The 23,006-nt window shown below is 48.0% G+C and overlaps 2 protein-coding genes across 7 annotated transcripts in view; one reads left to right on the forward strand and one right to left on the reverse strand.

Moving 5' to 3' along the window:
- TELO2 (telomere maintenance 2) overlaps nucleotides 1–9,049 on the forward strand; it is a 29,651-nt gene extending 20,602 nt beyond the window's left edge. For all 5 annotated transcript variants that reach the window (XM_063143009.1, XM_063143007.1, XM_063143008.1 and 2 more), the window contains exons 16-21: nucleotides 1,315–1,485; nucleotides 4,030–4,121; nucleotides 4,927–5,026; nucleotides 5,842–5,906; nucleotides 6,502–6,617; nucleotides 7,948–9,049. In XM_063143009.1, the coding sequence (XP_062999079.1) occupies nucleotides 1,315–1,485; nucleotides 4,030–4,121; nucleotides 4,927–5,026; nucleotides 5,842–5,906; nucleotides 6,502–6,617; nucleotides 7,948–8,051 (648 nt within the window). In that variant the 3' untranslated portion in view covers nucleotides 8,052–9,049. The remainder of the gene's footprint in view (nucleotides 1–1,314; nucleotides 1,486–4,029; nucleotides 4,122–4,926; nucleotides 5,027–5,841; nucleotides 5,907–6,501; nucleotides 6,618–7,947) is intronic.
- A 157-nt stretch (nucleotides 9,050–9,206) lies between these two features.
- Nucleotides 9,207–23,006, reverse strand: part of IFT140 (intraflagellar transport 140) — a 100,078-nt gene continuing 86,278 nt past the window's right edge. For both annotated transcript variants that reach the window (XM_063143071.1, XM_063143072.1), the window contains exons 21-31: nucleotides 21,675–21,865; nucleotides 19,070–19,165; nucleotides 15,800–15,932; nucleotides 15,394–15,537; nucleotides 14,721–14,856; nucleotides 14,371–14,546; nucleotides 13,658–13,864; nucleotides 12,715–12,927; nucleotides 12,467–12,633; nucleotides 11,244–11,385; nucleotides 9,207–9,498 (exon numbers count right to left, since the gene is read on the reverse strand). In XM_063143071.1, the coding sequence (XP_062999141.1) occupies nucleotides 9,295–9,498; nucleotides 11,244–11,385; nucleotides 12,467–12,633; nucleotides 12,715–12,927; nucleotides 13,658–13,864; nucleotides 14,371–14,546; nucleotides 14,721–14,856; nucleotides 15,394–15,537; nucleotides 15,800–15,932; nucleotides 19,070–19,165; nucleotides 21,675–21,865 (1,809 nt within the window). In that variant the 3' untranslated portion in view covers nucleotides 9,207–9,294. The remainder of the gene's footprint in view (nucleotides 9,499–11,243; nucleotides 11,386–12,466; nucleotides 12,634–12,714; nucleotides 12,928–13,657; nucleotides 13,865–14,370; nucleotides 14,547–14,720; nucleotides 14,857–15,393; nucleotides 15,538–15,799; nucleotides 15,933–19,069; nucleotides 19,166–21,674; nucleotides 21,866–23,006) is intronic.

Here is a 23,006-nt window from a genome sequence, read left to right on the forward strand (position 1 = left end):
ATAACGGAGAGAAAATTAACGAAGGGTTCAATCCTGTGGTCCTCAGACATTGTCTGAGGGGACATAGGATACTGGGGAGTTTTACAGCTATGACCTCGGAGGAGAAAATCCCTATATGGATCTTCACCCCTCCTCCCCCTCCCAGCCACCATGGAAAGCACGGTGGCAGTTCCTCTTCCAAGGTCGGTATCATGATCGTAGGATGAGGAGGGGAAAGTGGGTGTGCCAGGAGGGAGGAGAGGCCAGGATACGCTGTGTCTTGTGGCCTCTTCAGCCCTGGGCCCACCCACCCCCACGGCATCTCCACTAGATGGGCTAAGAGGCCCGTCTAGTGGAAAAATACGAAAAGGAGGCCAGAGAGACAAAATCCGCCTCTGTCACTTCTCCTACCCTGCCGGCAGTAGCCCAGCGGGGCCTGGGAATCTTGGAATTCCTCCAATATCGGAGGCTTCCATCTATCAGGCTGCAACCCAGTAGGGTTGCATGCCAAGATCCCACACGTTCTTCATAGTAAAAAAAAGAGAGAGACATATGGAGAAATATTACAATATTTATCTTTCCAAACATTTGTACACAGGGGCCATTTCTCTGTAGCCTTAATGGTTTGTGAGCCGTAATTTGCCATGACCTCCGATGCTACTACCGCTAGCTGTGTTCTCCGCCTCAGAAGAAGCCCTTTGGCGCCGGCCTCTGTGCTTGGCTTCCTGGGAAGTCAAGGGGGATCCCAGCAGTATGAAGGCTTGGATAGGTTTAACTGGGTGTCACTCATGCTCCCCTTTCTGGTCCCCTGGCTGCAAGTCTCCAGTCCTGAAATGGAACTAAAATGCTAGCAGGGCAATTCTATGCACGTTACTCAGAAAGAAACTTCCCTGTGTTCAATAGGGCTTCCTCCCAGGTTAAGTGTGTGTTGCCGTCCTCCACGTGTTTTGGACCACAGTTCACAGCATTCCACTGGCCATGGCAGTTGAAGTCCGAAACATCTGGAAGCCATCAGGTTGAAGGCGGCTGGTGTATATGAGTGCAGTTTCCCTCCCCTGTATGAATACCAGGAATAAGCATTTGAGCCGTGTAAATAACACTGCTGAGCAGCCCTAGTATTAATGCCAGACAGAGTAGGTGGCATGAATGTAAGCAAGCCTGAATGCTACTGGGAATGCCCTCTGCTTCCCTTGGGCTTCCCTGCTCCCTTCTCCCCCAGTGGGTGAAGGGGAACATTGTTCCCAAATGGCGAAGGCCCTGCCCACGTAGTGAGGCAAGTGGTGCGTTGCATCCCCGGATTATGAGCACCTCACAGCCTCTCGCCCCTTCACCCAGGTGCTGGCCATGGCAGCTCAAGGACTCTCCCAACCAGCCTCTACTAAACCAAGGCAGCTTCCAAGTCCCAAGCAGTCCAGCATCCAGGTCCTGTCTGGCAATGCTGCTTCTCCGGATTGGCGAGAAGTCGTGGATGAAAGGATCAAAAGCAAAACCCGAAGGTTTGCAAAGGTGAGAGCCCGGGAAATCCTTAGGAAGAGAGGAAGCTGCCTTATACCCTTGGTCCATCTAGCCCAGTAACGTTGACACTGCCTGGCAGCAGTTCTCCAGGGCTTCAGGCAGGATTCTTTCCCCGGAGACGCCAGGAATCGAACCTGGGACCCTCTGCTTGCAAAGCAGCTGCTCTGCCACTGAGCCACGGCCCCTCCCCTCCCAGTCAGCCTTGTGCCTGGAGCCAGGCTTCGCTGCAGCCGGAGTCACTGCTCCAGAGCTTCAGTTCCAGAGGCCCCTGCTCCTTTAAGAAGGATGCGTTCTCCCATGTGTCCAGTACAAGCTTACCAACCGCTTCATCCTGAAAGGAACTCTGTGCTCCAGATACACCTACCCAGCCTTCCACAACCTGGTGCCCTCCAGATGTGTTGGGAGCGCAACTCCCATAATTCCCTGCCAGAGGGAATCATGGGAGTTGCGCTCCAACACATCTGGAGGGCACCAGGTTGTGGAAGGCTGACTTGCCCTATTTCAGGAGCAGCCTCTCCTCGTTCTGAAGCTCCACCTGGTAGAAACGTCCTCTGCTTAAGTCTCTTTCAATTTCATTCTCCACCATCACCAGTGGCTGGCGATTATAGGCCTCCTCCAACCCTGGCGAGCTGCATTTCCTCCGGCTACCCTTGATCCCTCCAGCTTTCGCTCTATTGGCAGAACTTTTTTGAGCGCTGGGTACATTTACAGCTAGTGAATGAACAGCCAGGAATCCTGGTCCCTGGCAATTCCTGATGGAGCATCTGTCCTGGTGTGACCTTACCCATACGCTACGCTCATCACCTGAGGCCCTCCTCCAAGTGCATCCTCTGAGGAGCATGGCAAGAATGGAGAGTGCCTTCTCAGTGGTGACCCCCCTGATTGTGGACTGCTTTTTCTGGCGAAGGCCACCTGGCACCAACTCTTGCCATCTTTTCGGTACCATGTGAAGACTTCCCTCTACTTCCCTCTACTCTCAGCCATCTGACAGGACATAAGGCTTTTTAATGGGTCCTAGGATTTTTATTGTTGATTGCTTAAAAGTGTTTTTATAGTTTGGTATGTTAAGTGTTTTATACTATTTTATCATACTGTATTTTTACAGTTTTAATCTTTAGTTGCCCAGAGAGCTTTGAACATATGTTCATATGTACATCAGACTAGCTGGATCAGACCAAGGGTCCATCTAGTCCAGCACTCTGTTCACACAGTGAGCAACCAGCTGTCAACCAATGGCCCACAAGCAGGGCAAGACTGCAACAGCACCCTCCCACCCATGTTCCCCAGCAACTGCTGCATATAGGCTTACTGCCTCTGTTACTGGAGGTAGCACATAGCCATCAGGACTAGTAGCCATTGATAGCCTCCTGCTCCAGGAATTTATCCATCCCCCTTTTAAAGCCATCCAAATGGGTGGCCATCACCACATCTTGTGGCAGTGAGTTCCATAGTTTAACCATGTGTTGTGTGAAGTCCTTCCTTTTATCTGTCCTGAATCTCCCACCAGTTAGTTCCATGGGATGACCTTCGGTTCTAGTAATAAGGAAGAGGGAAAATAATGTCTTTCTGTCCACATTCTCCACACCGTGCATAATTTTGTATGGGAGAGGGAAAACAATGTCTCCCTGTCTGCTTTCTCCACATCATGCGTAATTTTGTACATCTCTTTCAGGTCTTCCCTTAAGCCTCTTTTTCCCCAAGCCAGCTGTTGTAACCTTCCCTCATAGGGGAAATGCTCCAATTCCTTGATCATTTTAGTTGTCCTTTTCTGCACTTTGACTATTGGGCAGTATAAAAATGTAATAAATGAAATGCTTTCTAAGAATCTCACTCAAAGCAATTAAAATGAATATTGAACAATATTATTAAAATTTATGGGGGTTTGAATCAGGATCATGGTGCGGAGAAGGGTGTTTTTTAACCCTTTCCTCTTTGTGCTTTTTTTCTGACTAAAATTGCCTTACCCCAACTATTTGTCCCATAGGGGGGAAATTACAGGTATCACATATGGTACTGTAAAAGTTTTCTCCATGGGGAAAATAACCAGCTTTGGAGGGGGCAATTTTAATGAGAAAAACAGCACAAAGGGAAAAAGTTAAATCCTCCCCTCACCCACTGTAGTCCTGATTTGATTTCTCCTGCCGCCTCCCAAATGCTATTAATTTTGCAAGGAACTATGAGAGATCCTAATAATGGATCTCCCATATTGCATCTAATTACAACCTTTGGGATTAAGAGGAATGTCTTAGAGGGAGTTGTCATTTTTCTTCCATTCTCTCCTCATGGGCTTTTAAAACACTCTGCTTATTCTTGGGTTTTCATCCTCTAGTTTCTTTTTTTAAAAAAATGCTTATAGTGCACGTGGCACTTAACCAAATGCAAGACGGACCCTCACGAGGAAAGCAAACTTGGAGAGGCCCTGCTTCGGGAGGGTGGAATAAAACGTTGCGCCCGTGAAGTCTCACCTGGGATCTTAGTCACTGATACCTTGCTGCTGGCTGTTTCCTGCCTGACCCATCCCTTTGTTTGGAACAGGGCCAGTCCCAAGCAGAGCCGCTGTGCGCCCCCAACAAATTTGGCCCAGTTGCTGGTCATTTCTTCTTCCCACTTCTTCAGAACTTTGACAGGTGAGACCACTTGCATCTTCCGGACCCTGTGGTGATTGTGAGACCCCTCAAGGAGCTCTGAAGCAGCAAGAGGGAGCCCCCCCGCCCCCCCACTAAGCTGCACTCTCAGTTCACAAGGGGAATCTGTTGAGGTGCAACAGGCCCAGGACAGAACCCCCCTATAATGTGTGCCCCAGGTGTTCTCCCCAGTCTCCCTCCTTTTTGAAAACCATTGAACTAGTAGGAGAAATATGATTTACTCGTCTCTTGCAAATGCCCCTTCTTATTCAGGGCCATAATCGACCTCATTGCGGTGTGAGAACTAGAAGCCAGCCAGATGTGCAATGCAGATTTGGTAGCAGTCAGTCAGATACTCAGGCAGGGATGACAGCACTGAAAGTAAAGGCTTCAGGCAAATGACATGATTAAAAAGAAAGAGCAAGCAAGCAGAACGGTAATGTTTAGTCAGAGAGTTCTGTGTCCTTTTTTTGGGGGGGGGCATCCTAACCGCTTTAAGAGACAAAGAGTTAAAACTCCTTTATAAACTAAAATGTAGCATAATGTTCCATAGATAGGAACTGCACAGGTCCTAGGCGCCTTTTGGAATGTTAGCTCTCTTGCTGCTGCTGTTGTTGGGCTTCCTGTAAAAGAAGATGCTGTTGCTTCTGGACTGGGCTCTGTTCAGGCACACCAGAACCCAACCTGATGGAGGGCATGAACTGTTCTCAGCTTGCTGAGAAGAAGACCAAGTAAGGGAGAAGCTGCAGCTAAGGGTGTCACCGCCCTTCCCAATCCCATCGGAACATTTTGCCCTTCTGTTTTCCAGGTCACTGACCACCTTTGACCTTTTGGGAGATGATCACCTGGTCCTGGGTCGGCTGGCACACACCTTGGCAATACTCATGTACTTCGCTGTCAACACTGTGGTGAGAACAGGGGAGGGTCTTCAAAAGTCCCTTAGAAGCCCCTTTATGCTTGGCTTTCAGCAGCAAGCCACCACCTTCCTCTATCTGCCGCAGGGAACTAGCGGACGCTTGCTTCAGAGGATGGAGTTTCAATGGATTAGAGTGCGGATTCAGCCTTGCAGCAAGAGCGCCAGCATTTCTAGTGATTAGGAGAATTAGGGCTCTTGGCTGCTTTTCTCCCCCCCTCTCCAGGCCCCCACACAACGGACACCCTCCCAAGATTGAGGTGTTTTATTTTTGGCTGGGTAATAAAAGGATTCCAGACTCCTTGTCTGTACAAGCCAACTGATAATTTGCAGAAAGGCAGGATATAAATATCCAAATAAATAAAATAAAAATCTACACCTGGGAGATGCTTATTACTTTCTTTGCAATATTTAAATGTCCTGCCCTACAGTTTAAAATTAAGACTCCCAGGGCAGCTTACGGTCTATATTACTTAAATGAATATATGCCAAGTTCTGCTCAGTCTATATTCCACTTGCAGAATGTAGGTTTTCAGTTTCTGGAATTTTACATCCCCATCTGTTAGAAAGTATTGCCTCCTGATGTTCCCATTCAGGGCTGGTTAATGCCTGAAGCCAGGGCAGATTCTGACATCAGGTAGAATGGAGGCAGCACACCTCCAGCAACAGATTGCATGATTAATAAAAGCTTACCAAATTGTCAATAATTTAGCTTGTTATACTTTGACCACCACCATTTGGATTTTCTGCCTCTGGCCGAGTCTCCCTGTTTAATGCATCTCCCTTCGATCCTGACTTGTCCTTCTCCAGGTAGCAGCTGCAATGGGAAAGGCATTGCTAGAGTTTGTTTGGACTCTGCGCTTCCACACAGACACGTGAGTTCCTGCGAACGTCTGGGTGGGCTTTAGGAAGAGGCACCTGTGTCTAAGGCCGGGGAGCCACAATCCAGCAGGTGAATGAGTTTGCCCTCTTTAGCCCATTCTTTCTCTTCAGCTCGTAGTACTAAGAGGCCGAAGGCTGCTTCATGTCAGTTGGGGGAAAAGAACAGCCATTAAAAGTGGAAAGCCAGCTAGGGGAACTCAGGTTAAGGGAGTGTTTCAAGTCACAGCGTTCTCCTTTATTTTGTGGACAAGTCAGGCAGAGCTCGGGCCATTTTGGGGATTTCGGTCCTCTGCAGTTTGCAGTCCATACCTCAAGATGCCCTTAGCATCACATATTAAAAGGACTTGACTGTAGCTGTGTGTGTTTATGTGTAGCCTTTTTGCTGCATAGAGCAGCGGGAAGATGTGGAGTGGGATAGAAATCTCTGGAGGTGTGAGCTTCTAGGTGGACATCAAGGAATACGTAGAGTGACTCCAGCAGCATAAATGAAGTTCACAAAACAGAAGGCAGAGTAAAGGCACAGGCTGTCAGTTGGGTATGTTTAGGATGCCTTCCTGCAGGTTTTCACGCGGGCGTTTCTTCGTGCAGATACGTGCGCCAGGGCCTTCTGTCTTCTGTCTCTTCCACACTCCTCAGCGTCCCTGCTGAGCGCCTTCTGGAGGACATGACGGAGGAACTTCTGGAGACCCGGTTCTGGCTGGCAGGTGAGAAGAAGGCGCAGTGGTTTCATTGGGGCCAAGCAGGAGACATTCCCATTGCCTTACGCAATCATAGAGTACAGGCGTTTGAGCTTTTGTTTCTTCTAGCGGGCTGTCCATCCGTTTCCTTGACTGTCCATCCACAACGCTTTTGGGTTTTTTTGTGTTTTGTTTTTTGGTGGGCCTTTGTGCCATTGGGGCAGCTGCTGGTATTACTCATTGTGGCCTGCAGGTTTTCCTCTGCGTATGGAACGGGGACCCAATTCTAAAACGCTCCTGTCATTTTATAAATAGAGCAAGGCCGTTGGAGTGAGTCATGTAGCCAGGCTGACCTAGTGCTGGGCTTCGAGCACTTTGCTTGTGCGCACAGGATATCCTCCGACAGACTCGCTACTCTTTCGGACTCCCCCCCTGCTCTGACATCCTCATTTCCATTTTGCAAGCCTGTTAGGAATCAAGTTGCCAGCCCTTCCCCTATCCACACCCCCTGGAGCGGCTCCAATTAACAGCTGCCTGGCAAGCAGAAATCCAACAGGGCAAGACTTAATCCGTTGCGGGGTTTCTTAGTGGGGAAAAGGCTTCACCTGGTGGATTTCTCTTTCCTTACTACACAGCTGTTTAAGGCTCAGAACCCGTGCCAGAACAGTGCTCGCAAGTTGTTTATGTGCCTTCCATCTCACTGTGGTTAGCTGCCTGCAGGGAGAAGTAAAGGCACGACTCCCTGTCTGGTTTCATAACTGTCCAGGCCGTAGCTGACCTATTTTGCAATTGGAAGGGGACTTCTTTTGGGTGATGGAGGGGTGATGCTGCCCTCACACATAAGCAAGTACACATTGAGGTGGCCTCTAACAGTAGATTTGTGGGAAATTGTGGAACGCACCCTTTGGCAACCAATTTCATGCAAAACCTTGTTTCTTTTAATTTGGTTGTGTGGAAGGAAAGCTTTAAAGCTGTCTTGTACCTGGGAGTTAAACAGACTCTGAAACCTCATTCTAAAAATGAGCAGCTTCTAGTGGCGCCCCAGTCATTTAGTGTTGAAACCCTTCCAGTCTTGACTCAGTCCAATGGTTAGAGGAAGCCATGGGCTGCTGCAGTTCAGCGTGCTCCTGCTTCTAGTCCCAAGATGTTTTGGTTACACTGTGTGAAACAAATGTTGCTAAATAAAGTTTGGTCTAAAATCAAACAAGTGAGATATTTGGAGAGCTGAGGAGGGGATAACTTCCTTTTATTGTTCCTTGACTGAAGCACAGTGGACAGTTCAGCTAATGCTTTACAGGAATTTCCTCGAGCCATTTCTCTCTCTCTCCTCTTGTCTGTCCCTTCCTATTTTCTGCAGATGTTGCAGAGAAAGACCCAGATGGTGACTGCAGAAGTTTGGCACTGCAGAATCTACTACTGATGGAAAACCTGAGGAAAAAACTTGAAACGGCACCTTTCTAGGGAAGGAGGAATTGACAACAGAGATGCTCGTGGTCTGCCTCCTGGCCAGCTAACGGTTCAGACTCTTTCTCACTTGGAGGAAAGGAAAGTAAGCAAGGTCCTGGGTTGGTTGCAGAGGGCAATTCAGTATGCCATTGCTTCATAGTCAGGAGGATGCGTTAGTGCGCATATGCGCACAACTCTGCCGCCCCCCATGTGCTGTCCTAGCTATTCATGGTCTTGGCAGGCAGGCTGAAAAACACCGAGAATGGAGTGCATTTGCCCAGTGTCCCTGAGCCGTCAGTACTTGCTCTTGGATACTTCTCTGGGTATCTTGAGTTGGTTTAGCTAGTTCTGATGCTGCAAATGTCCTAGTGCTTCATCTCCAAACTCTCCCCACTCAATTTTAACTTTCAGCTTAGGAAATACATTCAGTGAGGAGAGACCTGCAATATCTGGGACTGAAACTGTGCATAGAATGTGGCAAATTCAGGACATGTAGTTAGTTCCACCAAGGTAGGACGTGTGCAGAATTGTTAATAGAAGCTAGGATATAACAGCCATCGAATGTTTAGCTCTAGCCAATTCCTAATGGCTGTGTGTGTTGCCAATTTCATCTGAGCCAAGGATGTGGAGCATAGACTCTTCGACCTGGTTCACGCGTCACGATGGGAAATTGTGGGACATGTGAAGCATATGAAATCTTTCCGGTTTGAATGAACAACCTACAAACATAGGTTGTTCACATGAAGTGCAAAGCTGGATACTCTGGGTTGTTTATGGGTTAAGCAACCCAAAGTACGTGGGGGGTTTGGACATCATGCTATCAACCCAGAATAGGGTGTTTATTCAAACTAGAAGTAGTACACCATTGTACTAGTTCAGTCACACTAGCTTTTTGGACTATGTATGTCTTCATTAATATTGTTCTGGCTTCAACCTGTGGTGCCTCATCCTTTATGAGATGAAATGACTTAAGACATTTGTGTTTCTAAAAAATTTAATAAAATATTAAAATACATCTGAATATGAAACTTTTCTTCTTGAACAATAGCTATCTGAAGGCACATTGGCCACTTAGAACTTGCTACAAGATGCACAAAGCCTCAACGGTTTGTCTTGGGCAGCCAAACTCTGGCAAACATTCTATAAGAACGCTAAGCAAATTATACAGATTTAAAAGATGACTTTGCAACCTCCCCGCTTTCTGTTAGCCGTGCAGGAGAAGTTGCACCATCTCACGAAGCCGGAGCTCAGACTCGGTTTAGGAAGCCTCTGCTTCGTCAGCCACTTCCTCTTCCACCTCCTTGTCCTCCACGCTATTGTGGCGAACTCTCTCTGGGACAGGGTTCCGGCTCAGGGGAACGCCCAACCCTCTGTGAACGGCCTCAACAGTCTGTTGGTTCACGTAATAGTTGAGGTTCACGCACGGAATTTTCTTACGCAACTCCTCCAGGTACCGGTATGCCTAGCGAGAACAAAGTGTGCCATAGTCAAAGGCGCCTCTACGGTCCCAGTTTAACAAACTGATAAAATGAATGTCGAGGTCTACACTGAGGTAGACAAGCTATTTTAAATGCAGACCATGGTGCTGTTCACATAACATGCTAACCCACCCACATTGAGTGTTGGTTGTTTTGAACTGTAGGTTAATGTGTTGTCTGAATGCAGCCGGATGGGTTGTTAACCATGAAATGTAGCTTATTTTCTTGAACAAGCCAGCTTGAGAACCTATGGTTTGTTGCTGGGTTGTTAACAAGCCAAACTGTTCCTAGGGAGTGGACAAGGGGACAAAAACACCAATGACAGTTGAAGAAAAAAGAGATGTATGCTCTGGTGTTGAATAAGATTTGCAATATTTAATGGTAATTTCCTCAGTAAAAATAGAAAATGCGTGGATTTAAAAAAGATCAATTGACGTGTACGCTACCTCAATGTTTCGGGCCCTTAGGTCCTTCATCAGGATCTGTACCGTCAAGGTTTGAACTTTGACGACGGTACAGCTCCTAATGAAGGACCTAAGGGCCTGAAATGTCGAGCTAGTGTACGCGTCAATTTATCTTTTTTAAGTCCACGCATTTTCTGTTTTTATTGAGGAAATTACCATTAAATGTTGCAAATCATATTCAACACCAGAGTATACATCTCTTTTCTCACACTGTTCCTAGCCAGCAGAGCCAATGGTCAGGTTCAATGGGTGGTTTAGTCCCACACCTGGGGGGTTGGGGTGGGGCGGAGAGGTTCTGCAGCCCTGGGCTAAGGAGTTTCCCATTAGCTGTACAAAGGCAGGGGTGTTGTGCTTCTCATTTGCAACATGGGTGATTCCCAGGCTGTGCAAACTATAGAACTTGTATCCCTCCCTGTTCAAATAAGTCAGCATCTGCATTAACGGGGTGGAAGCCAAGAGACTCCGTCATTTAAAACATTACTACCGGGAGTTCACCTTCTCTTACTGAAAAAAGGCTAAATGGTTGACATTTAAAGGGACTGCCTACAGCTAATTAGCACAGGACTATTTTGCAATACTGTTGGACAAAGCTTCCATTAGTATTGCTAATTGCCTTGTGCCCTCTAGACTCTCTTTCAATGCAGTCCCTTTTTGGCTTGAACTCCGGGTGACTGGAGGAGAGCACCTGGCTGTTCCAGAACAGCAGTTCCTTTTTGCCCAGGGCATGTACTTCTGCCTTCCCTATTTTACTCTGGGCCATTTTGACACTTCCTGCTCCAAGCAAGTGAATAATCTCATCTCCAGATGGCTCAACATAATGGTTTCCTCTGCTTTCCTCCCCCCACAACCCATCAGGTGGTGGTAAGAGGTACCAGGATACTGCAGAGAAATATGCCCTCATCACGGTGTTTACAAATTATCTTGGTAGCTACCGCCTCTATCTCCTGACGTCTAACTATATAAACCTATTTGGGACCAACTTAGACATTACGTCACAAGTGGGTTATTTTACACTCGCACTTCTAAGAGCTGACTTGCACATTGAGAAAAGCCCCTTCTGAGTGCAAGAGGGAGATGTGCATATCCGAATACTCCCCACCCTGACATGTAGAGAACTAGCATACCAGGGACAGGGCTTCTCCCTGACATACCTGTGGCAGTATAATCTCTCAAGGCAGTGCTGACTATCGAACGGTTCCGAGACTATGTTCTTAGCAAAGAGGCTGGCCTTTCATAATGAGTGCTGAAAGAGCTACAGTGCTCACCATCTGGAATTCCTGCGCCTTCAGGTGATGCTCCACTAGGAAGCCTAGGACATCCCCCAGACGGATGGCGCTGTCGAGCTCTGGCTCGCCCAGCAGCAGCTCACACTGCCTCGCGGCCTCCTTGGGATCCTCCGGGTCAAGTCTAGGAAGGGAAAATATACCAGAGAAATGGTGATCTCATTTACCTCTTAGTGGGAAAACTGTTTAAGGCCCACATGCCAGTACGAATACTTCATTACTCCAAGCATTTCCCTACCAGATGGCTTAGTTGCTGAGGTCAGCAGCTCCATTACTCAGCAATATCTAGCTGTGAAAAGCTTGCAGACATAAACGATTTCGGCAGTGAGCCTGTTGCGGCAGCATGCTCACGGACACTCTGACACAGGTAGGGCGTTCTCCGCAGGACTGGGATCAGGGGGAAACCTGGTTTCCCAATTGGAGCAGAAGGTGGATTTGCACAGCGCTGGCGGTTGGGTATTGCTTCAGTTGTGAAGCAGCGTCCCCGGTCTCAAAGCAGGGCTATGCACAACTCTGATTGGCTGGCTGTTATGTCAGTCATGAAGTCTTACCTACTCCGAGCAGGCTGAAAATGGTAAGAAAAAGTATCAAACAAAGCGCACTGATTGGGAAACCTTGCAGGTGCTTGAAAACCAAATCAGCAGCAGGGGTAGGGACAACCATCAGGTTTGGAGCTGGAGCCAGGTATATGTGTCAGCCGAGGGATGAAGAAAGCAAAATTTGGCACTCAGCACCCCTCTTCTGTTCGTATTAGAATGGCATTCGAACAGGTAGCTGTGTTAGTCCGTGTCAGCAAAAACATCAAAACCTCTTGCAGCATCTAAAAGACCAACACATTTATGACGGCATAAGCTTTCATGGAATAGAGTCCCCTTTAACAGATGCATCTCCTGAGGAGATTCCACTCCAAGCTTATGCCACAATATATATGCTAGTCTTTAAGATGCTACAAGACTATATTCTAGACTGAACCACACCTGCAAAGAATACGAATGGTTCTGGCTGTGACTTAACCCCAGAGGTGTAATACTGCCTGTGTCGCTAGGGAACTCTGGGCTAGTGCTGCCTCTGGAGTGAGCAGTTTACCATTCACAGCCACTTTCGGAGAGGTCCTCCTGAACCGCAGGAGTCCAGGATGCTTCTGGACTTCAAGGCAAGACGTGACACCCACCGAACACACAGAAGTCCTGCCTGCTTCCTCTCACCTTCGCGCCTGAATAAATCTCTTCACCAGCGCCATCTTGCGGTGTAGGAGCGCGAGTTTGCTCTCTTGCTCCACTGGACTCTGTGCCTTTGCCTTTGACAAGCACTTGTAGGCCTCCGTCAGGGCTCCGAGGGCCTTCTCATAGTTCTGGTACTCATCCACCTCCACCTAGAGGGAAGGGAAACATGTGGGGCTTCTGCTCGCTCTCTTGCGCAAGCAAAAGTGTGCCATAGAGGAGCGCCCACCCACCTGAGCACAAGCGTCGTAAAAGCCAGCCAGGAGGTCCAGAGCCCTCCCTTTGGTGTAGAAGCTGATGATGTTCTTCATGATCTCTGGGTCCTTGCGCCAATCCAGGGACTGGAGATAGTTGGCAGCCATGATGTAAATCTCCCTCTGCCTCGAGACCCCAGCAAAGAACACAATCTTCTCTGTGTCTCCGGACTTCAACAGTGCTCTCATGGCCTGTGAACAAGCAGCAGTAGCAAATCAGGCAGAGATGGGGAAAGGGAACCCACAGAATTACACATGTTCCAGTCCAAACACATAGGACTCTATACCCATCCAGTAAAACACATCTCCAGCCCCAAACTCGTGAGCCGAAGACAATTCGTATGCAGGGCCAGGCTGCTTAGGGCTTTATCAATGGCACTGGGCCCAGAAAATAGTAGGAAGGCAGGACAGAAAAGGAAGAATTGGGAGTAATACATTCCCTACATCTCAACTCCTAAAATGACAGGCCGCAGCATTTTGCTTTAGCTTGTTTTCCGAGCCATCCTCAAGGGCAGCTCTATGTGGACTGCATTAATGTATGAAAAGCAGGGATGAGGGGAGAAAGGTCATCCAAGCCTCTAGTTTCGGGTGTGTGTGTGTGTGTGTGTGTGCCTCAAACCAGCTGCTGGAGAGCCAAAGTCAGAGAGGGCAATTAACTTCATGCCCTGTTTGTGGTCTTCCCAGAGGCATCTGGTCAGCCGCTGTGGGAAACCGCACGCTGGACTAGATGGAATTTCGGTCTGATCCAGCAGGGCTCGTCTATGTCCGTTCGCTTGGCAACCTTACCAGCCAAAGCTGACAAACGGTGCCCTGGGCCACCAACAGCCAAGAAAGTCCGTATCTCTGAAGACCAGCAGTAAACTGCTTACATGCACTCCACCGCCTGACCTGGAACGAACCCTCCTTGCCCAGGCACACTTACTTTCAGCTTGTTTCCCGCTTGGGTGTACTTCTTGGTGGCCATGTGGTAATTGCCCTGCCGCATGCAGCAGTCGGCTATCTGCTCCAGGAGCTCTCGCCGGGAGCCCTCCGAGAGCTCCTTGGAGTCCTTTGAGATGGTCATCTTCTCAGCCATCTCCTCGGTGATCGTCAGGTTCTGCGTCAGGCAGAGCTGCAGGGCATCCTGGTACTACAGCAGCGAAGAAGAGAGAGAGAGAGAGAGCAAACAAGATCAGCGTCAGGTCAAGACTTTTCTCCCAGGCGTTTAGCGAGATGTGATGAGCCTGGGTCTGTTTCTTTTAGGCTCCTGCCTTTTTTACAAGTTGTTAAATGTATGTGTATATTGTACGTTTTCATGGTTTTTAATTTTTGTATATTGTTTTTAAGTGTCTTAATCTTATGTAAACCGCCCAGAGGGCTTCGGCTATGGGGCGGAATACAAATGCAAATCCTCCTCCCCCTCCTCCTCACGGAAGTGGGGTGAGGGAGAAGGAAAGAAGCAAATAAAATCAGGGTAGTCCAACGTGCTGAGTCTGTACAGAGTTTTGGATAGAGCACATGCATAGCTTTAATCCACCACAAGAGATTCTGAGGATATTCCCTAAAAAGAGTACCCAGTTCTGGGATTGTGCGGACCCTAACCGGGGGGGGGGGGAGAGGCTACCATTTGCTGAATTAACGATGGACACAGATCACCTTTTTGGCAGCTAGCAGCAGTTCAACGGCCTTCTCGTACTGGGCATGCTCGATGAAGAAGTCCGAGCAACGAGCCAGCAAGGCCGGGTCGGACTTCTCGTCCAAATCCTCCGCAATGAGCTGCAAGGCGGCAAACTGCTGCGTGGCAAAGGCCAGCTCCAGAGCTTTGGACAAGTGTCCCGCCTGTAGAAGAAGAAAAGAGGCGTGAGCGGTGCTACAGGAGCCTGCCGATCCGCCACCAGGGAAGAACGATGCCTCCCTGCGTGGAGCAGAATTGTGATCCTTTGCCACCCCCGGGGAGGTCTTCCTTGAGCGCGTCCGCTGAAATCTCTGCTCCACAGGGGGACAAGCGCTCGCCTTGTGGTACAGCATCACGGCCCTGTCCATCTGCTCGCCCGTCCCTTCGTAATAGCGCGCTGCTTCAATCATGTCTTCCGGCGAGCTGAGAAGAGCCAAGTTCATCAGCTGGTCATCCAGATTGTTCTCCTATTCCAAAAATTGAGAAGCACCTTTAAGTAAAGGGTTAAGTTGCGGCTGTTTTCTAGAGCCTCCCTTCCCTGAGCTCTACTTCTAACGCTCACAGTTAAAGGCGACAATATCAGAGGAACACCAAAAATCCAAACGTCTCATAGTTACCACTGTCTTTTAAGGTGGACAATGAAACTACCTGAACAGCACCATCGTGCCAAGACCATGAAACCGAGAGACTTGTAACTTGGTATACATACTAAGGGGTCTCTAAGGGTGTGCATCTGAAAGCTATTTGTTTTTTAATGCATTAATTAATTTTAATATAAACTTGTCTGTGTCTTTAATGCTTACAGTACCATCTTTTGTCAATACCAGTGAATAACCAGTGGGGATCTGCACTAGAATCTCTGGGTTTTTCTCTCCTTGTGGACCAGTTTTCTCCATTATTGCAAATCAGTTCTCTGAGCTTTGGGTGTAGCATCATGTGGAAAGTCTCTGCATTATTAAGGTCTGCAGCTAAGTGATGTGATAACGTGTGAGCGTTGCCTCTACCTTGCACAGTCGAATAGCATTGTTGAACGCTTGGGCTCTGGTGTAGAAGTGCACAGCCTGCTTGATGTCATCATGGCTCTCATACTGACGGGCGACGTGATATGAAGCTGCCCAGTTACCCGTCGCATTTGCTATTTCAGCTGCCTGAAGGAAAAGCAGAGAGAAACAAACCATTAGGCTTTGCCTGGAATACACAATGGTCCTGTTCAGACAACATGCTACGCCACGGTTAGGCCACTAAACCTTTTGCAACAAACAGTGAGCGTGTTTAAAACGTGGTTATGTAGCCACCATGGTTAGGGATGGTTCACACGACAAGCGAAGCCAGAATGTTTAGCTCAAGGTGTTTAAGCACAGTGGCTTAGCAGGGCTGCCTCGGCTAGGGAAACGGAGGAAGTGAGCTTACCTTCTGGATGTTACCCAGGAAACAGTGGATACGGACCATGGAAAAGTAATCCTGAGCCAGTTCGTAATACCTAAAAGCTGCTTCCATGTCTGCCTGACCTTCCAGGTACTGGGCCCACCATTTCCATAAGCTCCTAGAGAATGAAGAAGACAATAGAGGGGGCTTCTCAATCCAATAAAAAGCCCCAAAGCAACTAACTAAATTTTGTTAAAAGTCTACAGATAGTTATCGTAAAATGTGCAATAAAAATATTAACAACCTACATATATCAGTAGTCACAGAAAACAAGCAGAACCACTGAACAGAAGTTTAACTTAACTACACTTGGAAGCTCGCTGAAATAAAACCACCTTTGCCAGATGCCAAAATACCATCTAAGGAAAAAGCAGAGTAAATCACCCTGGAAAGGGAGTTTTATAATGTCAGGGGCCACTGCTGAGAAGGCCCTGCCCTGCATAACAGCCAACCACATTTCAACCCATGGGGGAACACGAAGCAAGGCTCCCAAGGAAGATTTTAAGGGGTAAATTTGTTTGGGAGAAGGCAGTCCTTGATGTATTCTGGGCCTAGACCAGCCTTCCTCAACCTGTGCACTCTGGATGTTTTGGACCATTTCTAATCAGCATTAGCCAATAGTCAAGAATGTTGGGAGTTGTAGTCCAAAACATATGGAAGGCACCAGGCTGGGAACGTTGACCTAGAAATAGGGTGGGCAACTCCTCCAGATGGTTTGGCCTACAAATTCTGTGATCCCTTACCATTGGCAATGCTAGCTGGGGGTGATGGAAGTTGTAGGCCAAAACATCTGGAGAGCCACAAGTTGCACATCCTTGGCCTAGATTGTTTAGACCTTTGTTAATATTTCTTATTAGGTTTATTTATGTTTATTTATTATCCCACTCTTTTTCCTCTAGCAAGGAACCCAAGGTGCTCCTCCTCCTCTCCTGTCTATTTTATCCTCACATAAATCCTCTGAGGCAAGTTATGCTCACAGTCAGTGACTGGCCAAAGTCACCCAGTGAGCTTCATCGCTGAGCGAGGATTAGAACCCAGATCTCACGAGTCCAACGCACTAACCACTACACCACACTGGCTCTTTAAAAGTCCAAGGCTGCAGTCCTACGTTTATACTGTGTAGATGTGCATAGTCACTGCATTGTCAATCAACCCTTTGAATTGGAAATCGACTGGAAGTCTGTATTGTAAAACCAGCATTATATCCTCCGTTCATCCTCTCCCAATCAGCATCCTGCCAGCTGCATTCTGGACCAGCTGTAGTTTAAGAGGTCTTTTCAAAGGCAGCCTCACATAAAACACATTAGAGTAATCTAATCTAGATATCACTAGAGCAGGAATTACTGGGCCTAAGGTCATTCCTATCCAGGAAAGGTTGCAGCTGGAAAACCAGCTGGAAGAAAGGACTCCTGGCCACTGCCATCCCCTGGACACCCAGGACCAGTGGTGGATCCAAGACCTGAGTCTGAAGGGGAAATGATTCCCCATCCAACAGAGGCTGCACTCCTCCTCCAGGTTCAGACACATTCCCAACCAAAGGTACGTCCATCTTGCCTGGTTAGTTTTCGGATTGTTTTCCCTCATCTGGTCAGTCACTGATTTCAGACACCAGCTCAGCATCTCCACTGCCTCCCCAGGATAGCTGGGAGCCATTTGCATAATGCTGCTGCAACCCAAATCTCCATTTGGGACTGTGCACAGCACTGCTTCCTTCTTCCATTTCATGCCCTTTCGTTTTCACTTACGGATTTCTAGTATTTTGCCATCTTTCCCATAGTCCATAGAACTGTAATCCTAAACATATTGATCTCGACTCGCAGAATCATGAAGGACGTTCTGCCTCCGTTTGGATTTTTAGGACTGGGGTTCAAACAAGCAATCCCAATACAAATTAGGGCACAACGCCCGCCGATATTGATGGACTATTTTATGCATTCGGTGTTGAGATGCAAGTTACCCATCATCTTGGATAGTTAAGAAAGCTCCGTTGCTAAGGAATCTGTTGATTTGCCCGCACAATGAGTTCTGAAGCTAAAATGTATGTACAGCTAAAGGGAGGAAGAATTCAGAGAAAAGAGGCCTACAGGGAGAGGGGCGCTCCGACACGAGCCACTTCAGAGCCTGCTTGACATTCTGCGACTTCTTTTACTGAACGTTTATTTCATGTCTATGGAGTGCTAGGTGCTGTACATGCCACCGCTAGAGCAAGTAGCTCTGTGAAACACAGGAAGACCGGGAGCCCTGTACAGAGGGGGCATAAATCGATGATCAAGGTTAAGGTGGAGATGTCAGTGCCTGGAAATGAGGCATGGGGTCTAGCGCTCCATCAAAATACGGCTAGCAGAGCCACCAAATCAGTGATTTATGACCAGAGTCTCTGAACCATCAGACCTCTGGCTTTGCTTGGGACCACAATACCTGACGGAACGCCTCTCCCGACGTGAATATACCCGGTCACTACGTTCAACATCTAAGGTCCTCCTCCGGGTGCCTACTCCGAGAGAGGCTCGGAGTGTGGCAACGAGGGACAGGGCCTTTTCGGTGGTGGCCCCCAGACTCTGGAATGATCTCCCTGACGAGGCTCACCTGGCACCAATGCTGCTATCTTTCCGGTGCCAGGTTAAGACTTTCCTCTTTGCCCAGGCATATGGCGGCACATCTTAATCACCCACATGTTTAGTTTTTTAACGGTTTTTAATGTTTTATGTGTGTATGTTTTGTGTTTTAGAGTTTTAAATTTTGTAGACTTGTTTTTATCTCAATTTTAGAATTTCTGTAAACCGCCCAGAGAGCCCTGGCTATGGGAGCGGTATATAAGTGCAATAAATAAATAAATATGAGAGATCACCAGGCCACTTGGTACTCATCAGAATATCCCTCAAGCTCATATATTTTTATCCTGTTTTTCAGACAAAAGTCCCCCGGGGGACTCATGGGTGCTGTACTTAAATGCATAAAGGAAAAGGTTCTGCCATCAGGCTTATAAACTACAAGACAAGAGACACGAGAGGAATAGAGTTGGAGGGGAAGGTAGTGGAAGGTGTCAGTTTGACGGTGCTAGAATGAAGCAGAGAACTACCAACAGGCATTTATATCCAGTTGGTGCCAGCTGGCCTTTCCTTGCTGAGAAGGAGACGGCACAACTACCCAGCAGGTCTTGATCGCCTGGCTGACAAATGAGGCCAGAATGACCTTGTTGTCACTACTGCGGTCACAGGGCAATTTCTGGCATGGAGGGGAGAAGCAGCCACTCACTTATCTTTCATCTTGTTGACGTAAGATTCCAAGGCTTGCAAATCTTCTGAAAGCATTCGAGGTACCTCAAACTTGTGTGTGTCTGACTTCTCATAACTGTGCAGGAAAAGAGGACATTAGAAAGAGGGGGGTTAAGGGGGAAACGGAGTTTTATGTAGCTTTTCAGCACTTAGAAGTAACAATAGGGCTTATGTTTTATTGCATTTGTGCAGCAATCTTCATAAGACATCCCACTTTAGAGACGAAAAACGCCACCACACAAATTGCAGCAATAAAAATAATGCTTACAAATAGCCAATGATGTCCGTACCCAAAACCACAGAAAATCTTGGGAGCAAAAGGTTTACAAATACATGGCGGAATGGCAGAAAGTAGGCAAAGAGATTGCTTACATTAAGTGGACTTAGATGTGACATTAAAAGCGCCTGTGCATTTAACATGCAAGTTATAAAAATGCATATAGCATCAGCCAGGGAACGTGATAAATAGGGGATATCGGTGGAGGGTTCATTTAACCCTTCTTCTCCATGCAGTGGCCCGAAGGGATTTGCCTCCTCTGAAGCGAGCATTTGCTTTGCGGGGGGGGGGGGGGATCCCCCACTGGCCCTTATCCACTAATCGGAAATGTTCTCTCTTTCCCTGACTCACCTCAGCATTGTATCATTTCCTCTGTTTAAGCTCTGCAGTACACCAAATATTTATTCCTTGACTCCTAGCCTTTGTACAGGGCTGGGGTAACAGTTTATTTTATACATGAACTGTACAGGAATCTAACCCAAGGATCTCTGATTTTATTATAACAGAGATCAGGTTTCCAAAAATGGATTCCAGTACGAATCCTGACAGTGAGAGATATTAGTGGGGGGTGGGGGATGGAGGGGAGAGGCTTTGCTCCTATGTAGGGAGCTGCCTTACATCAGAGTAGACGATTTGGCCATCCAACCCCAATACTGCCCTGTCTGATCAGATGCCGTTTGCTCTCTGTCTCTCTGACAAAGGTCTTTCTCATCACCTGCTACCTTATGGTTTTAACTGGAGGTGCAAGGGACGGAAGCTGGTTCCTTGCACTTCTATCTATCTATCTATCTATTACATTTCTATAGAATCATAGAATAGCAGAGTTGGAAGGGGCCTACAAGGCCATCGAGTCCAACCCCCTGCTCAATGCAGGAATCCACCCTAAAGCATCCCTGACAGATGGTTGTCCAGCTGCCTCTTGAAGGCCTCTAGTGTGGGAGAGCCCACAACCTCCCTAGGTAACTCATTCCATTGTCGCACTACTCTAACAGTCAGGAAGTTTTTCCTGATGTCCAGACGGAATCGGGCTTCCTGTAACTTGAGTCCATTATTCCGTGTCCTGCACTCTGGGAGGATCGAGAAGATATCCTGGCCCTCCTCTGTGTGACAACCTTTCAAGTAATTGAAGAGTGCTATCCTGTCTCCCCTCAATCTTCTCTTCTCCAGGCTAAACATGCCCAGTTCTTTCAGTCTCTCTTCATAGGGCTTTGTTTCCAGACCCCTGATCATCCTGGTTGCCCTCCTCTGAACACGCTCCAGCTTGTCTGCGTCCTTCTTGAATTGTGGAGCCCAGAACTGGACGCAATACTCTAGATGAGACCTAACCAGGGCTGAATAGAGAGGAACCAGCACCACCCAATTTCCAAAGCTCTTTGGGTGGTTCACGAAAATTAAAAAGCTTAAAGTATAAAGCTTTAAAGTATAAAAATACAACCAGAATAAAACTTAGCAGCAATGCTAAGAATTAAAATACAGTAAAAGATTTAAAACGGCAAAGCTAAAAGACTAGAACGCTAAAATGCTGGGAAAACAAAAAGGCCTTCGCCTGGCGCCAGAAAGAGCACAACATAGGACCCAGGCTAAGCTTGCTATGGAATTCATTCCACAGCCTGGGTGCCACAGCAGAAAAGGCCCTCTTCTTAGTAGCCACCCGTCTCACTTCCTTTGGCAGGGGGTCCTGGAGATGATCTTAGGGTCTGGGCAAGTACACATGGGAGATGATCCTTCAGGTAACCTGGCCCCAAGCTGTGTAGGACTTTGAATGTTAATACCAGCCAAACAGTGCCGAATATGGAGAAGGGAAAAAGGCTTTTCACTGTTTCTATCATCTGCTCTTCAGAAAGATTCACCAGCCTTGACCCTAATGAGTCTTGGAAGTCTTTGCAGCTTGGCCAATTTGCGATAAATTTTCCTAACGGGTTAGGAAGGCATTCCTATGTCTGCTTTGCAATGGGCGTTAGTACAATATGGCTAGTCGCGCCCCGAGACAGGGGAGCCGCACCACGCATGGCCTTGTACATCTTGCGCGTGGGCAAAGAGGGGGAGTTCAGGGGCACAGGACGGGGGAAGAGTGGCAGCAGTATGCTTCGTCCTATCCGTACCAGCAGGAATCCTTTACACTGGGTCAAACGCAGGACAGCATCACAGGTGTGTTCACTGAAGAAGCTGGGCTTCCAGGTGGGTAAAGCTGCCCAACACAACCATGGGATGCTTACTCGGGAAAGGACGCTGGCGAGCTTGGACTGCTGAAAGAGCCGTCCTTTGCAGACACCCATAGAGTTGGGTTTGGAGTCCAACTAACACTTACTAGGTGAGCGCAAGAGTGCGCTCGCCGGTGGCTTCCAAGTGCTTGGCGTAATTGTAGCAGGTGGTGCGCAGGTGGACTCGGTCGTGAGCCTCAGCTACTTCTACGGCCTTCTGCCACTGGTCCGAGGCCTGGTAAAATTTGTTCAAGAGGTCGTAGCGTCGGCACTGCTTGTACAACTGCTCAGCATCTTCCTGGAATGGAGATTGAACAGCTGGGCGTGAAGCATGCTTCGTGAATGAATGCCATTTTTAACACAAGAGATGTCTTATGGAAGAAGCCTCGGCTTATACAGAATACAAAACAAGGCAGGACTACAAAAGGCAGATGTGGAATAACAGGAAGTCAAAGAGATCAGAATAAATACCAGGTAAGGGACTGGAGATGCCGTCTTTAAAGTACCATCTTCAGCTGCGGCAGAGGGAGAGAGGGAAGCAAGGGCACTTCATCAGCTCCATCAAGCTTCTCCTCTCCCCCTACGGCAGCCTTTCTCAACCTGGGGCACTCCAGATGTGTTGGACTACAACTCCCAGAATGCCCCAGCCAGCTCGCTGGGGCATTCTGGGAGATGCAGTCCAACACATCTGGAGTGCCCCAGGTTGAGAACCACTGCCCTGCGGTCAAGTCAGTAACAGCTATTCCATCAGGCTGAAGCAGAAGGAGAGAAGGAAGAGGGGCCGTTCCATGGACACTGGCAGAGAGGCCAGCAACGCTTGGCTCCTCCTCTCCTTGAACTGTTTCTGTTCCGTCTGATGGTTACAAGAAGTTTATAACCTAGTGCCAGGGCCAGAATTTGCTTTCCCCCCCATCTCCCTGCAAATACTGAAGATGGGAATCTATAAGGTTGGGATAGTTATGTAGCTTTTGTACGGTCTGATATTGCCTGATATTGCTCTGTAGCAAGGGTTAATTAAAACAGGGATTTAAAGAACCAATTGCGTCTCTGCTACGCAGCCCAGAATAGAAGCATTATGACTGAGACAGGATGTTTAAATAAAAATAAGGAAAGGACTAAGCAATCCGACCTCCAGGTCACTTCGGGAGGGAGGTGGCGTCCACATGGGAGGCCTGTTGCTCTAGGAAACTGCTCCAGTCCGACAGGCTGAAAGAGCCGCTGCTATCTTTGAAAGGATTTCCCAGCAGAAAGGAATCAGGGCTGGGAAATGCTGCCGCCCGAGAGCAAGCCTTGGACTTTTAGCACTGCGTGACAGCTGCACAGATTGGGATGTTGGCTCACAGAGGTGGGTGGAGGTATTTAAATTATGGCACTAAGATAAAAGCAACCTAGATACGACACACCAAGTGCAGACAGGGGAAGCGAGTGCAAAGGGCCAT

This window comes from Elgaria multicarinata, chromosome 17 (genome assembly GCF_023053635.1).
Source record: "Elgaria multicarinata webbii isolate HBS135686 ecotype San Diego chromosome 17, rElgMul1.1.pri, whole genome shotgun sequence".
In the NCBI taxonomy this organism is placed as follows: domain Eukaryota; kingdom Metazoa; phylum Chordata; class Lepidosauria; order Squamata; family Anguidae; genus Elgaria; species Elgaria multicarinata.